The following is a 17,891-nucleotide window of genomic DNA, read 5'->3' as shown; positions in this document are numbered from 1 at the left end:
TTGCTCCTCTGTTTCTGCCACCCAGTTGTTCACAAAGGTATGAGAGAATTGTGCCCCCCACCCCTAAAATTATCTCATCTCTCAGATAGGTCAGGGAAGTGATACGTGAAAACTTGGTCCACGTAAAGTTGGATCTTTGGTTCAATCCCCATTACATTTATACAAAGCTGTACAGCAAATAATTTCTTTTGTTCCGGTGTTTCGCTCCGAGATCCCTCCTCTGTTTTCAGCCCCAAAAGTCACAGTGATAAATAACAATTTTTTTTTCGGAGAGAGAACATAAAAATAGATTTTTTTTTCCCCCCATGCACAGCATTTTTCACTGTCAGTTCCATTGTGTTTTGAGCACAGAATATATAAAATAACAAACTTCTTATGCCCCGTACACACGAGAGGGATTAAGTCTGACAGACTTCCGACGGAGTTCTAGCGGAGTTCCGCCGGAGTTCTGGCGGACTTTTCGACCGAACGGACTTGACCACACACCATCACACCAAACTCCGACGGAGTCGAACGTGATGACGTACGACTGGATTCGACGTAGGAAGTTCATAGACAGTAGCCAATAGCTGCCCTAGCGTCGGTTTTAGTCCGTCGGAGTAGCACACACACGAGCTGATTTTTCGAAGGGGACCGGGTCCGGCGGAGTTCCGTCTGGAAAATTTGAAGCATGCTTCATTTCTAAAGTCCGTCAGACTTTAGCAAAGCTAAAGTCCGTTGCAGCCCACACACGATCGGATAGTCTGACGGACTCAGTCCGTCGGAGTTTGGATGTCGAAAAGTCCGCTCGTGTGTACGGGGCATTACAAATACCAGCGTGTCATTAGATGTGGTGGGCAACGATTTCCTCGTGAGGAGCCATCTTGGTCCGGCCAAAATGCTGGATCAATAAATCTCAGTTTTTTTCCCAGGGCTGGGCCGTCGCTCACGCCTTTCCTGCGAGCCTCATCAATCCTGCCGCTGAAGGATCTCATTCTTCAAGAAGTCTCAGTGTGCAGCGTAGGTTATGTCTCTCGCTCACATAGCCTTGCTGCCATTCCGTCTGCTGTGAAGGTTATAAAATCAGATATCGGTGAAATACAACTTGGGTGTCTAGGTCGTTAATTAGAAAATGGTAGACAAGGCCTTGCTGCCCTGATTTTTTTCATGCACAGCTTACGTTATTTAGGGAGGGCCATTGGATGTCTTGTCTTTGTTTTGTATAGGGTACCCAATTGTCTTTTGGCATGTATAGTACTGGAACTCACCAAAAAATATACACTTTTGCTGTCTGAACCCACCTGATGGTCTTTGTTGAATACTGGGTATCTGAAGCACTCTAGTTGCTACACTGCCCAACAGTGGATGAAGCCCACTGCTCCTCCTAATATATTTTGTGTAGCAACTAAGGATAACAAGAGCCACCCTATGATGGTAAACAGGGCTGCTGTTTGAAATCACGGGTCTCCCTCGAATGGTCTTGACTGGATTCCATAACACATTGTTCTATCAGATTTGAAGCCACTGGTGTACTTTCAGGGCCACTGATAGGGGGTACCACTGTAGGGGTCCCCGGCACACAGAGGGGCCCGGACAGCAGGGGGATTGGTGCAGTGGGACGTGAGGACAATCACGGAACAATGCACTGTGTATGTGTCACTACTTTCAGCAGCTGAAAGCCAGCGGGATGGAGAGGGGAAGAAACAGTTTTTTAGCTGCTGGAGGGAGAGACAGACACAGGGCATTATTCCGTGATTGTCCTTTCATCCAGCTTCACCAATCCCCCTGTTGTCTGGGCCCCCCGTGTGCCCGGGCCCCCTACAGGAGGCCTGTTGGTACCCCCCTATGGGCGGCCCTGATGGTAGGGCCAAGGAGGTATCACAGCTAGCAAGCCCTAATCCAGCACTTGGGGCCCAAGAGTTTCTAAACGCCATGCAACCTTTGAAGATACACAGTGGCTTCAACTCTGATAGAAGGATGTGTTGCGGAATCACTTGCCTTGAACATTTACTGGCACAGGCATGAAGCACTCTCCTACATTACAAGAGAGACAGCTACATGTTTTGTAATGAGTATCTGTACAGTAAAGTAAACACATAATTGACCAACAGAAATTACAGACACTGGGAAAGCCTACTGCATAACTGAACAGGTTGCTAAAGTTGGGATGTTGCACCAAAATTAAACAAGAAGAAGGATAACTGGCATATGTTACCAAATAGTTATGGCCATAAAAGCATTCATGCTCTCTCAGTGTTTACCCCAAGAGGTCTTCAAGGAAAGCTGGAGGAAGGATTCATAGAATAATAATTACCTTAACAGATAGGTAGGCCTGTTACGCTCCTATATATGTAGTTGTATTCAATCAACATAACAAGAAATTTTGGCAGTTGTCACCTTTCTATGGTCTACTTGACATGATGTTTTCCAGACTCTAAGCCCTTGTACACACGATCGGAGATTCCGACGGAATGTGTCCGATCGGAACGTTTTGTCGGATATTCCGACTGTGTGTGGTCTGCATCGGACTGTTTCTGTCGGAATATCTGTCGGACCAAATTTTCCAACTTGCCGGAAATATTTTCCGACAAAATTCTTTGATCGGACATACTCCAATCATGTGTAGAGAATACCGATCGGACAAAGTGCCATGTATGCTCAGATCAAATTCCTACACCAAAGCTATTGGCTACTAGCCTGAATGTAGTCCCATCGTAACGAAATAACGTCATCACGTTCTGAACGATCGGATTTTCCGCCAACTTCGTCTGACCGTGTGTATGCAACAGTTTCGGACAAAATCCGTCGGACAAAATCTGACGGATTTGGTTGTCGGAATCTCTGATCGTGTGTACAAGGGCTTAGAAGTTCTCTGTGGTGGGACATCACTGGGAGATAGGGTTTACAGTGGATGCTCCAGTTGGCTGCCACTGAGAGTTTGAATGTGAAAACAGCGAAAATGTATTCCTAAACACCCCATGTGGCGCTGTTAAGTGTGGATATACCTTAGTTGCAATATACATAATTACTTATAGAGTAATCAAGGGGCAGGCTGGAATTAATCAGCTGTTACATGAATATGCCATGACTTATGTCAAGGATTCCCCAAGCACCAGGCTAGGAAAGGTGAACTGTGCCATCCCTTTGATCTTCATTTTTTCCTGGATAACACACAGACCAGGAGAATAGTCACAGTATCACTCTTACCCTAATATATAAAATGTTTGCACATTATATTAGATGGAAAGGCAACACAAAAACCCACTTTTGCAATGTAGACTCCCCATTGCTCTTACAATCTCTGCATACATTTTATAATAAATCGCTAGATAAATAATTTTGTTTTAGGTTTTTCTATGCAGTGACATAACTGCAAAGCCCCAGCACTATCCACTTTCTCATTGGCTAGTGGGCTTGAAAGTCATCTCAGCCTACAACTCCTTAGAGCTTTGGCACAATGATGTCATTACTCTATGGATTCAGCAGTATTGCCGGCAGCATTTTTGGCCCTCAGACACCAAGACAAGCTAGAATTTTGCAGTTGTGTGACCACATAGAAAAACATTTAAAAAGAGGTATTTACAACTTATTAGAGAATGTATGCATGTATTATAAAAACAAATCGGGAGGTAGATTGTTATGTAGCCTTTCGTTTGAGGTGATATTTACGTCAAAATATACATTTTGCCCTACAGTTAAGCTTTTAAATCTTACTTCTAGGTACCTTATAAACGGGTTTAACTTACGCTGTTTAGTAGATAATAACATCAGCTAAAGCAGATGACTTCACTAGCATATGCCCAGTACTCTCTGCATTCATGGATCACTGAGCATGCTGTGAATGCAGGGACCATTGCGTTGCGATGGTGACATCATCACAGCCCACCATTCAAATGGCTGGAGAGCCAGGGTAAAGATGGAAGCGTGCCAGCTCAGTGGTGGAGGGCTCTGTTTGAACCAGAAACCTGTGCAGCCTTTGTTTTTCCTAAACAGCGTGTGCAACATTTTTCCTAGAACAAGCAACAGAAAACATCACAGAAAACATGTCTGCTTTAGTTTAACTTTAGCATGAATCCCGGACGAGCCCCCAATTGTTTTACTTTGTCTCTTAAGGTAAAAACAAGGAAGCGTAAAAACCTTTGTAGTGTATATTAATTAAATTTATTAAACAAAAATGCTGCATATAAATGCCCGCTTCATCAGGTCTGCAAGATCTAACAAAAAATAATATACAGAAATATAAATAAAATTAAAGTTATTAGATACTGTTAAAATAGAACTAAAGGAAAAACAATACACAGCATACAGAGCATCACAAAATATCCATACAAGATACACATGCACAAGCTATCTATCCTTCCTAGCAAATGAGTATGGACAGTGTTTATCAGTCCTTTTATCTCAGATCTCTCCAGACTGCTCCTTGCATCTTGGAGACCTGCAAAAAAAAAAAAAAAAAAAAAATGTCCTACTCCTTTGTCTTGAGCACATGGCTGTGTTCAAGTCCTTTTCCCTCCCTCTACTTCCTGCCTACATCACTGCTTGTCCTGAGCTTCATAAACCAGTCCAACTAGTTCATTAACATATGAATAGGGAAAGCCCAGCTTCTATATATGTTTATACTATACAAATCACTAAAATAGCCATAGCAACACAGTTTGAAAGGTAAGTCTGCCATAATTTGCTAGTATGCAGTGCATACTAGCAAATTATGGCATTATCATGCAAAGGGGACCATTTTATTTATTTTTTTGTAGCGTTTACTACTGCCTTAACCCTATCCCATTCACATATGTACCTAAAACATGCACATGTCATTAAAGTTGAACTCTGGGCCGACATATACAAAAACTCCATTGAATGTATTAAAAGTCATATAACTTGTTTTTAAATGTAACTAATGGAAGCACGTGTATTTGTCCTGATATCAACTTCCTATAGTACCCTGAACAGCAGACTGGGAGAGGGAGGGGCTGAACAGTCAATTAAGCCCTTCTGCAGTTCACAAGTACTGACAAAAGGGTAGAGAAGAGTGATGACTCACCAATGCGCTGGTGACCCAATGACTGCTGACAGTGTTTTCTTGACCCAACTGCGCTGCTGCTGCTGCAGTGGAGGTCGCAGACCCGGTTTTGCCATCCCACAGGGAACGCCTGCATCGCAGTGCAAGCTAATGAGAATTTTAGAGCCTTTGGCAAGTAAAACATTTCACATGTGTGCAGATCAACCCTGTATTTTGCTGCTAGGCAGGATTTTGAGTTTTAAATTAAAAATAGCTTTACCCTCATTAGGTTTAAAAAGTGGCACGCTCCCCTATGTTTCAATTTTTTTTTTTTTTAAGCAGGAACAATAACAAAACTAACAAACTAACAAAATAAAATAGTAAAGCATTTGTGGACCAGAATGTAAATCCCTTTGAAAAGATTTGTTAATCGCTTACCTTGTTCTGTCCCTCCGCTTTGCATTGGCCGGGCTCTGTACACAGCGAGCTGGAAAACCTGCCTGTGATCAGATACTACAGGATTTCTTGTTATATAAAAAATAAAAAAACAGAGGTACAGCTAAAAGCTGATGTATGCCCCAGAGCAAAAGACACAACATTGCACCCCTGCTATTATATTTTTAGAAACCAGGATCACGGGAGATCATAGGACAGCCTAAGGCACGGCAGCATATTATGTGTGTACAAGGCCAAGGAGAACAATACAAACTTCATTATTATAGCACAAGCTGAGCGGACGGGAATCCTAATCAAGACATGCCATGTCATGTTCTTGTGCCATTTCTACCCTTGCCAAATTATTCATGTTGGTATTTATGGGGAAATAAAAAATGTTGGCTCAACAATCATATGAAAAACAAACTGCATTCATTGTATTTTTAGGTTTAGCATAGATATCAAGGTTTAAAGAAAATGCAACAAGGAATAGTCATATACATACTGTACGTTTTTAAAGAAACTTTGTCACCAACCTTAAAAATTGCAGACAAAAATGCGAAAATCAAGTAAAGTATGGAAAGAAAGTATCTTTTGTAGGTGGGATTTTTGAGGCACAACTTACATCAATCTAAATACAGTAATTTTTTTACATAACTATAGTTGGATAAAAGATCAATCAATAAAACACAAATAGCCCCCACTTATCAAGCGCCATACATGTTTTTATTACAATATTATAAAATGCCTGGTGGACCAAAACCCCCGCTATTCTATTCTCTGTGCAACATTAGCCAGTGGTGCTATAACTCAACATAATGCGTTTTATTGATGATATCATCCATGAAGTGCATTGAGCTAAGCTATAGCACCACCAGCTAATGTTATGCAGAGAATATTTTTATATACATTTATATACATTGCAGCTTGCAAGTGGTTTACTGGGGTTATGGCTGAAGCTATCAGCCATAACTGGTATTTTTTTTTTTTCAGCCAGTTATTGTTTTTCTCCTGAAAGCGGTCCGAGCAGCTAATTAGCTGCTGGATCACTTTCAGAAGCAGTGGAAGGCCCCCCCCCCCCCCCGCCTCCCCTGTTGCTTCTCAGGCTTACCGCGTTTAAGTATCCAATGGTTTACAGCGGCTGGTCATAGAGGTGAACGGAGACCAGATCATCTCTGATCGCCTCTATGATCTTGCAGGACCAGAGCGATGCCATGACGTCACTTCCGGTCTAGGGCGGAAGTAAACAATTTTTTTTTTTTTTTTTAAAGCAAAAGATCTTTCTTTCATTTTTTTTTTTGCTTTCAAAGGTAGAGGAGAGATTTGGAGTCTTGCAGACCCCAGATATCTCCATAAAGATGACCTTCTTTATTTTATAAGGGATGTTTACATTCCCTGTAAAGGGAATAAAAGTGATTAAAAAAATGTAAAGGACAGTAGAAAAAAAAAAAAAAATAAGAAAAAAAATTAAAAAGCGGCCCCCATCCCTCCATGCTCACGCACAGAAGCGAACGCATGTGTAAACAATGTTCACACCACACATGTGAGGTTTCGCCACAAACATTAGAGCGAGAACAATAATTCTAGCACTAGATCTCCTCTGTAACTTTAAACTGGTAACCTGTAAAAAAAAAAAAAATGTAAAAGTGTCACCCATGGAGATTTTTAAGTATCATAGTTTGTTGCCATTCCACGAGCATGCACAATTTTAAAGAGTCACATGTTAGGTATCTATGTATTTAAGATTTGGAGTAACATCATCTTTTATATGTTACCAAAAAATTGGGTTAAATATTGTGTTTTTTTGTGTTAAAATTCATTAAAGTGTACTTTTTCCCAAAAAACTGCGTTTTGAGTATTTAAAAAAATGACGGCTACAGCGCGGTCCTTAATTGCTGGGAGGCCGTCTCTGAGACTCGGTTGATCACAGATCGGAGTAAGGGGCTAATCCAGGCCCCTTATCATGTGACTAGCTGTTAGCAAATGACAGCTGATCAGGTGATGTAAACAGAAGATGGTAATCTTTTTTTTTTCCCTGTCAGCGTGAGGGGAAAAACAGTTGATTACCGGCTTCTGTCAGAGGGACATCGGTCCCTCACACAGAGAGCCATGGCTGTCTGTGCCCACCAGTGCCACCTAACTTTGCCCACCAGTGCTGCCAATCAATGCCCATCAGATGATCAGCCTCATCATCAGTGCCACCAATCAGTGCTGCCTATCAGTGTCACCTACCAACGCCCATCAGTGGCGCCTTATCAGTGCCCATCAGTGCAGCTTCATGGGCACACATCAATGAAGGAGAAAAATTACCTGTTTTCAAAATTTTATAACAAAACGATGGAATCGATTTTTATTTTTTTCAAAATAAAAAAAACAGCAGTGATTAAATGGCACCAAGAGAAAGCTCTATTTGTGTGAAAAAAAAAATGATAAAAAATGTCATTTGAGTACAGTGTTACATGACCTGAAAATTGGTCTGGGCAGGCAAGGGGGTTAAGTGCCCAGTAAGCAAGTGGTTAATTTATCTTATATCGTCACTCACACAATATTTGACTGAAAAAAAACTGTGATTGAAATGTAAAAGTCTCCATTATTCCAAACATGAGAAAAAAAGAATATGTGACATACATCAAAGTGATTCAGGGATCAGGGAACACCCGCTTCATCAGGACTACAAGATCCAACAAAAAAATGATATAAAGAAATATAAATGAATAAAATTAAAGTTATAAGAATATTGTTAAAGTAGAACTAAAGGAAAATCTTGTTTTTTTTAAACAATATATATATATATATATATATATATATATATATATATATATATATATATATATATATATATATATTTTTTTATTAGATATATAGATAGATAGATATATCTATAGATATATACATTATATATCCCTAGTCGGGTCATTTTTGTCCTCTGTGATCCTATTGGGAGGATTTCTCTAAATTTCCTGTCCCATAGCTACAACAAGAGAAGAATTGCCTTCAAAGTGAAGGAATCCCTTTTTGTCACCAAGACCAGAGCTAGTGTCCCCCTTTAATAATGTCCCCTCTATTCTGGTATTAACCTGAAATGTGGAACTTTCTTTTGCTCACACCTATCAGTGATAACAATAAGCAGGACAAATAGAGAGGGTGAGCACAGACAGCAATAAAGCCCTTCCCTCCGAGCCCGGGGCATTTTACTCCCATGGCGGGGGCCCTTTATTATGGTCCTGCAGTGGGACCCTTTCACCTTTTGTTTCGCCTTTGAGACAGAGAATGAAGATTGAGTACACAGCCCTCAATCTCCTTCTCTGCAGCCTCAGCTGCACACAATAAATGGACAGTCCAAATCACACAATGATTCTTCAGTTATGAATGGACAGTCAGTTATCGGTACCGATCACAGACTATTCATTCAGAAAATGAAGGGGCTGGTAAATGACATATTTACCAGCAAGCCAGCAGCACTGTGGGAGCACAAGAAAGGGCCAGGGGAGCACACAGTGTCAGAGAAGTACTTACCGAGGCCGAGATGCCTAGAGCGGTTCACGCTTGCGACTAAGGGCAGTTCGCCCCCTGGAGGTGATACAGGGAGTGAATGGTACAGAGAGGCACAGGCTACCCAGATGACAGGAGTAGCCTTGCGTGAAGGTCCTTGTAGGGATGAGCACCTGTGCAAGGGCTGGCAGATGGAAAGCACAGCTGAGAGAAAGTCCCGAACCAGGCTGAGGGTCAAACACTGAAAGTCTGTAGCGTAAAACACAGGCTGAGGTATGGTGTCTTGGGAGACACGAGGCAAATCCAGGTCACTGGCCGAGGGTCAAGGCAAGGAGACAAGAGGCAGGTCCGGGTCACAGGCAGAGGGTCAAACACTGCAGACAAGCAGAGTCTGTTAAACAGGCCAGGGGTCAAGGTCCAGGAGAGAGGCAGCAGAGTCCAGAACAATCCGGGTCACAACAGGTAATCAGTTGCAAAGAACAGGATCAAGTTTAGCAGGAAGCTGAAGACAAACCAGCAATTTGTCTGCACACAAGAGCAACTTTTATAGGCAGCCCCAAGAGTCACGTTAAGCATGCGCCCACACGCATATGTGTGCGTCGGGCCGCGAATGTGAATGCGCCGGAGCGCCGTTCCGCCACGCATGCGCGCAGGAACATGGCCGAATTGCCTGGAATGTCTATTCTCTTGATACACAGGGACCCGGGGGGCAGCAGAAGACAAGCAGCTTGGACTGGGGGGGTGGCAAGTAGAGGAACCAATCCTCTCCATTTTCCTCCTGCAGCCACTGCATGACTGCAAGAGGGAGAGGAGTAAAAGCAGATTTTCAGTGGCTGCAGGAGGAAAATTGAGGGAATCCATTCCTCTAACTGCCAACCCTGCCGCCCCTCTTAGCCAGGTGTACAGGGGGACTCAACAGGCCCCCTGGAGCATGGAGCCAGGTCCCAATTGTGACCCCTGAAGTTAACTGCTCTGGCCCCCGGCAAAGGCAGCCTCCACTTTTGTCCCGTGATAGCTGCATTTTATGGCAAATTCTCTAGGGTTATATATTGGTATATATTACACATGCAGACTGTACAGAGAGCAGAGCTGAAGGAGGGACCAAGCAGGCCCATCCACTACAGGCTGCCTGCAGAAAACTACAGGGGGGGCGGAGACAGAACCAGTCACCCCACACAAAGAGAGAGCAGCAGTAAGCGGTCTTTATTACAGGAAGTCTAACATTGGATAACTGCACAGAGCTGGAATAAATACACAAAGCATACCAGGACTCTCGTTTACATTACAATGCCTTGAAAAAGTATTCATACCCCTTGACATTTTCCACATTTTGTTATGCTACAACCAAAAATTTAAATGTATTTTATTGGGATTTTATATGATAGACCAACACACAGTTGCACATAATTGTGAAGTGGAAGGAAAACGATAAATGGTTTTCAATTTTTTGTTTTACAAATAAATATGTGAAAAGTGTGGCGTGCATTTTTATTTCCGCCGTGAGTCTTTTTTGGGGATGTCTCTACCAGCTTTGCACATCTAGAGAGGGACATTTTTGCCCATTCTTCTTTGCAAAATATCTCGAGCTCTGTCAGATTGGATGGAGAATGTCTGTGAACAGTAATTTTTAAGTCTTGTCACAGATTCTCAATTGGATTTAGGTCTGGACTTTGACTGGGCCATTCTAACACATGAATATGCTTTGATCTAAATCATTCCATTGTAGCTCTGGCTGTATGTTTAGGGTCCTTGTCCTATTGTAAATGAACCTCCGCCCCAGTCTCAAGTCTTTTGTGGACTCTAAGCCCTTGTACACATGGTCGGAGATTCCGACTAAATGTGTCCTATCGGACCGTTTTGTCGGATATTCCGACTGTGTGTGGACTCCATCGGACTGTTTCCGTCGGAATATCCGACGGACCAACTTTTCCAACTTGCCGGTAAAATTTTCAGACAAAATGCTCCGATTGGACATACTCCGATCATGTGTAGCCTACTCCGACGGACAAAGTGCCACGCATGCTCAGATCAAATTCCTAGACCAAAGCTATTGGCTACTAGCCAGAACGTAGTCCCGTCCTAACGAAATAACGTCATCACGTTAAGTACGATCGGATTTTCCGACAACTTTGTCCGACCGTGTGTATGCAACAGTTTCGGACTAAATCCGTCGGACAAAATCCAACGGATTTGGTTGTCAGAATGTCCGACCGTGTGTACAAGGGCTAAGAGGTTTTCTTCTAAGATTGCCCTGTATTTGGCTCCATCTATCTTCCCATCAATTGTGACCAGCTTCCCTGTCCCTGCTGAAGAAAAGCATCCCCACCACATGATGCTGCCACCACCATGTTTCACAGTGGGGATGGTGTGTTCAGGGTGATGTGCAGTGTTAGTTTTCCGCCACACATAGCGTTTTGGTTTTAGGCCAAAAAGTTCAATCTTGGTCTCATCTGACCAGAAGACCTTCTTCCACATGTTTGCTGTGTCCCCCACGTGGCTTCCCGCAAACTTCAAATGGGACTTTCTTTCAACAATGACTTTCTTCTTGCCACTCTTCCATAAAGGTCAGATTTGTGGAGAGCACGACTAATAGTTGTCCTGTGGACAGATTCTCCCACCTGAGCTGTGGATCTCTGCAGCTCCTCCAGAGTTACCATGGACCTCTTGGCTTCTTCTCGGATGAATGCTCTCTTTGCCCGGCCGGTCAGTTTAGGTGGACGGCCATGTCTTGATAGGTTTGCAGTCGTGCCATACTCTTTCCATTTTCGGATGATGTTTGTTCACTACGGTTCGCTAGCAAGCCCCTGAGGGCTTCACAAAACAGCTGTATTTATATGGAGATTAAATGACACACAGGTGGTCTCTATTTACTAATTAGGTGACTTCTGAAGCCAATTGGTTCCACTAGATTTTAATTAGGGGTATCGGAGTAAAGGGGGCTGAATACAAATGCCCCCCACACTTTTCACATATTTATTTGTAAAAAATTTGGAAAACCATTTATAATTTTCCTTCCACTTCACAATTATGTGCCACTTTGTGTTGATCCATCACATAAAATCCCAATAAAACACATTTATGTTTTCAGTTGTAACATGACAGAATGTGGAAAATTTCATGGGGTATGAATACTTTTTCAACTGCACATTTACTTATCCCAGATTCAGCTTTACAAAACAGCAATAAATGTAAATAGTACGTTTCTTTCATAAAGAAAAAAAACAAACATTAAAAAGCAAAAAAAAAAAAAAAAGTCTACCCCCTTGTAAAAATGATTATTGCTATTGGAGTATTGTCATGGTAATCCACAACCTGTCATTTTCTCATGCAATGGTGAGGAAAATCTCTCGGGGAATAAAGCATGGTATGCCTTGAGAATGAAATTGAAAGCAATCTGTCTGCTAAAGGGGTTTCGGGGTTCCATATGGGCAGAGAACACTAGATGCAAGCCAAATTAATGTTCTCAAGAACCTGGAAGATTGCGGGTTGCTGACATCTGCTGCATAAACCTCACAGCGGAGAATAGCAAAATATCTATTTGAGTGAAAATTGTTTATTGAGTCAAGTAAAATAAAAAATGTATTATATTACGTTTTTGGAGAAGACCTTGTCTGCTTGGCAATGATTGGTTTCCACAAGATGGAAAAGAGGGGAAGTCTATTGGTCTCCATAGAAAGCAGACCTTCAACCCTCCCCACCCACTTGTTGTCATTCCATTTTATTTTATTTTTTTAAATACTTTTTTCAGGGAACCCTCCTCATATTTTCTGGATTCTCAAGTATTGCCCGAAGCCTCCCGATGTACCCTGGTCACACATCCCAGGAGGCCTCGGGGGCACTGTATGGTGTATTCCCCTTGGTGTATCATTAGGGGCAGGCTGTCTTTTCCTGGTTCTTGCAACCAGCCCCCTGATGACGCTCCATGCCATATGTGCATCATCAAGGGGGAGGCATCAAGAATTGAGAAAAGACGGCTGGCCCCCTGATGACATCAGAGAAGAAAATGGCGACACAGGACTGGTTGTACAGCAGCAGCAGATCCTTACAGGACACCGCTGGATCACAGGGCCCGCGAGTATGTTTTTTTTTTTCCATTTACCAAAAATGGTAAAAAAAATTAAAAATAAAGTGGGTCGGGTGACGTACCCCTTAGGTTTGCTCACACTTGTGTATTGAGGTACAATGCCACAGGTCTTCAGACCCATCATGATTGGAGAATTCTCACCAGATATAGCCAATCCACAGCAAGCATGTAGGGTCAGGTCAGGTCAGGGGCATAAATACAGTTCATGGGGCACCATAGCAAAATTTCCACACTGGGCCCCTTAAAGTGTAAATAAAGACAAAACATTATTTTTTGTTTTGTTTTTGGTAGATCGGAGAGGGATCAGACCATCTGTCATTTTTTTTATTGCTGTCTGTGCCCCCCATTAAGAAGATTCACCCTCTCTATTTGTCCTGTTTACTATTAGCATTGTAAGTGGAAATATTTGGGCGATGTGGGACTTTAAAGGTGCAAAACAACAAAATAGGAGTCAAAAATGTATAAAAAAAAATATTTTTATTAAATGAATAACATAATAAATAACATAACAGTACATACAATATAATCATAGCCAAAGATGTGTGCAAAACATCCTATAAATGACAGTGATTTACTGTAATCACATCCATTTTTTCTACATGTTTCACCATATGGCTTCTTCAGGAAAGAACGTCATGGTTCGTAAAGAAGCCAGGCGGCGAAACATGTAGAAAATATGGACGTGACCAAAGTAAATCACTGTCATTTATAAGATGTTTTGCACACATCTTTGGCTATGATTATATTGTATGTAGTTTTTTTATGATGTTGTTCATTTAATAAAAATTGTATATATATATATATATATATATATATATATATATATATATATATATATATATATATATATATATATATATATATATATATAATTTTTGACTCATATTTTGTCACGTTGCCCCCTTAAAGTCCCACATCTCCAAAATGTTTCCACATATATATATATATATATATATATATATATGATAATAGTAAAGTATGTGAGCAGAGACCAGTATCAACATCTACATGAGTTATGGCACCAACATCCCGTGTGTATATATATATATATATATATATATATATATATATATATATATATATACAATTTTTGACTCATATTTTGTCACGTTGCCCCCTTAAAGTCCCACATCTCCAAAATGTTTCCACATATATATATATATATATATATATATATATATATATATATATAATATACACACGGGATGTTGGTGCCATAACTCATGTAGATGTTGATACTGGTCTCTGCTCACATACTTTACTATTATCATTGTAAGTGAAAGTAAAAGAAAATTCCCCATTTTGGCCTGTCCCCAGAAAAGTAATAGAGGGGAAATCTTCCAATGGAGACATTAATTAGGACTGGGGGGGGGGGGTGCCAATAATTTCCTACATTTTCAGGGATTTCCTCTTACTTCCTGCCTATGGGACACAGAAAAAAATATCTGACAGGATATTACCGTCCATTACTATGAAATGAAAAGAAAAGTTTTGCCTATAGTTCTACTTTAATCCCCCATCTCTTTAGGAGCTCAGCAGCATTTTTCAGTACAAATTTATACTTTCTGGAATATAACATTTTAGGACTTTGGTGTAGAACTGAAGCCCCCCTTGTCCCTTTTACCAGCCCAGGCAGCCATTGCAGAACATTGTGGCTTAGTAGACAGTAAAGAAAAAGAAAATATTATTATTATTTTATTTTCATATTAGTGCTTCTATGCAAAATGACACCCCCATGGGTTTTACTTCCTCTTTTGTTCCCTGCAGAGTAAAAGCATAATGGGCTAGTGTGCATCGCATACTAGCCCATTATGTGGCACTTACATGCAAACGAAGCCCACATCCATCTTCGCCCCTCTTCCTTCTGGGGCCGCGGACTCTGGCTCTGTGACAGAAGTACGGTTAAATCGCACTTGTTTAATAATAAAAGTAAAAAGAACAAACGTAGTCAAAACATAGCCTAAGTTCAGTAACTGGAACGGATAGTCAGACAAGCCAAACGTCAGGGATCAATGTAGTGGAATAGCAAGCAGGATCTGGAGCCAGAAGGGATGTCAGCAAAGCAAGTCTTGAACAGAATCGCAGGAGATAATTTCTGTGATGTTGACCAAGGTGAAAGCAGAGATCCTCTGGACTGGGCGGCTTAAGTAGGCAGGATTGAAGAGCAGGATATCATCAACAGCTGAGTAACTGTGGAGAGATAGGAGCTGGCAATTAGCCAACAGCTGAACGGCCAGCTCAGAGAAGGAAGGGCTGAGCCCAGCCCTGACACATATGCAGTGCTGAGAGGATTAGTGTACTATACTCATGCGTCCTGATGAAGCATAACTTCAGCAAAACGCATTGACATGAGGATCTCTCTTTATTTGCTGTATCAAGCAAGAGCAATATCAATGTTATATGTACAGTTAATCCAGCATCATATAATCATGGCTTTATTATGTTTTTTTTTTGCCATTTAATCATGTATAATAAATATTAGACATTTTATTTCAAAACCTCCTTGTCTGGCATGCACAGTCCGATTCTTGGTCTCTATACAAAACGGATGATGGCCTAGAGCAGTGGTTCTCAACCATGTCCTCAAGTACTCCCAACAGGGCATGTTTTGGGAATTTCTTATATGCCCCGTACACACAGACATTCCGACCACAAAATCTGTTTTTCTTCCGACAAATTTTGGCCGAAACTTGTGTTGCATACACACAGTCGCACAAAGTTGTCAGAATTTCCGATCGTTCTGAACGAGGTGACGTCAAACACGTACGTCGGGACTATAAACGGGCCAGTAGCCAATAGCTTTCTTCTGGTAATTTATTCTGAGCATGCGTGGCACTTTGTCCGTCGGAATTGTCTACGCACGATCGGAATTTACGCGATCGGATTTAGTTGTTGGAAAATTTTAGATTCAGAGCTCAAACTTTGTGCGTCGGAAAATCAGACGGAAAAAGTCAGATGGAGCCCACACACAGTAGGATTTTCCGACAACATGATACAATCGCACATTTTCCGTCAGAAAATCCGACCGTGCGTACAGGGCATTAGATAAAATAGCTGTTCAAAATACCAAACCATGGACTCCGATTTAAAGCACCTGTGCAAGATAAATAAAAAACCTACAAACAAGGCCTGTTGGGGGTAACTTGAGGAAAGGGTTGAGAACCACTGGCCTAGAGTCTCACCCCAAAATATATTCAAGGAGAAATATCAATATCATATCAAGACCCCACCTGCAGCCTTTGAGAAAGCCCGGAGGGAGGGGCGATATACATGTGAGGCGGGTGGGACCTGTGTGATGACATCACGCCGGGAGGGGCCAGGCGCCCTTTTGCTGCGCGAGCTAGAATTTGGCTTCAGTTTGTTAGTGTAGCTAAATATTCTAACACTCCCCTCTCCCCAGACTGACAATGCTGCTGTCCAAAGGGTGCCCCCCTCCCTGTGCTCCTTCATCCAGAGCGAGGGCAGGAGGTGTGTTTACTGGTCAGATCACCAGGTGAAAAGGCCTAAAAAAAAAAAAGTTAGACAAATGCAGCCACCACATCTAAGGATTAGTAAGCCGCAATATAAGAACATTTTGGATTTTGGGTTTATTACCGCTTTAAAATATGCAGTCACAACAGCAGTTTTCCTGCAGGATCCCATAGAAGGGTAAGTAAGGACAGCCGTCTATTCCAAGAGCGGCCCTGGTTGGTCGGCGTATCTATGCTCTCCGATGCTTTGGCTGTATATATTTATAAGAAGAGAAGAGAGCGAGTCCCGAGCATTGCTCTCTAATATCTGGCTGACACCAGACACACATCCAAGACATTTATTGCAATGTACAACTATCTGGGGAAGGAGAGGAACTCGGAATAATAAAACCACTAAAGTGACAAGTGAGAAAAAGATTATCGCAGCTTTTACCTCCTCTGCAACCCTCGCGGTGAGACGGGCCGAGGAATATTATGTGCTGCAGACAGCGCTTTAAAATAAAATAAAAGGCGCGGTACCTCCAAGCAGCAAAAGAGTCCCTGTCACCTTCTCAATCCCATGTGAAGCCCAAGCCACCCTACTCACCTCTCTATTGCGCCATTGTTGTACCTTCCTCTGTCGTATCCACCACATTATATTGTCAAAAGTATTGGGACATTTGCTTTTACACACACACATGAACTTTAATGGCATCCCAGTCTTAGTCTGTAGGGTTCAATATTGAGTTGGCCCACCCTCTGCCGCTATAACAGCTTCAACTCTTCTGGGAAGGCCGTCCACAAGGTTTAGGAGTGTGTCTATGGGAATGTTTGACCATTCTTCCAGAATGGCATTTGTGAGGTCAGGCACTGATGTTGGATGAGAAGGCCTGCCTCGCAGTCTCCGCTCTAATGCATTGGGCTGAGGTCAGGACTCTGATGTGGCCGGTTAAGTTCCACCAAAAAGTCTGATCGTGTGTACGGGCCTTTAGAATTGGTAAACCGCAATCAATTAAATTGTTTTTGGGTTTAATAGTGTTATAATGGCAGATGCACTTTTATCACAATGATCTTGGATCTGGGGGTCATGGGGGGGCAATGTGATAATTATTGTCTGTTTTTTGTTTGTAGCAGCAACCAAGAAAAAAGGGGAAAGGAACCGAGATGGTCTACCAGGTAACAGACACCATTTATATATTTAAAGCCTCCTTCCTTCACTAATAGGGCGCACTATCAGTGTTCTGTATAATGCAAGTAGCATCAGCTCCATACAGTATACAGTGCTGTGTTCAAGCAGCAGGATGGGGACTTTCGACACAAGGCTTCCTCTGATTGGCTTAAGTAAGAGATCACAACGTCATCCGCCTGCCTGTCCAGCTCAGCCAATTAGAGGGAGCCTTGCATTCATTCTGAAAAATACAAAGCTTCCTGTGAATGTCTGAGCAAATCG

General features: G+C 42.0%; 1 protein-coding gene across 2 annotated transcripts in view; it reads left to right on the top strand.

Annotated features, from left to right (window-relative positions):
* Positions 1-17,891, top strand: part of CD247 (CD247 molecule) — a 198,480-nt gene that overhangs the window by 173,970 nt on the left and 6,619 nt on the right. Inside the window, exon 7 of one of the 2 annotated variants that reach the window (XM_077479748.1) lies at positions 17,576-17,617. In XM_077479748.1, coding sequence (XP_077335874.1) covers positions 17,576-17,617 — 42 coding nt within the window. Of the gene's footprint in view, positions 1-17,572; positions 17,618-17,891 lie in introns of both variants that reach the window. The other variant, XM_077479746.1, reaches the window with a different exon arrangement.

Source organism: Lithobates pipiens, unplaced genomic scaffold (genome assembly GCF_037356315.1).
Source record: "Lithobates pipiens isolate NorthernLeopardFrog02 unplaced genomic scaffold, aLitPip1_a1.2 Scaffold_16, whole genome shotgun sequence".
Taxonomy (NCBI): Eukaryota; Metazoa; Chordata; class Amphibia; order Anura; family Ranidae; genus Lithobates; species Lithobates pipiens.
The sequence above is the reverse complement of the archived record's forward strand: the minus strand, read 5'-3'. Positions and strand labels throughout refer to the sequence as shown.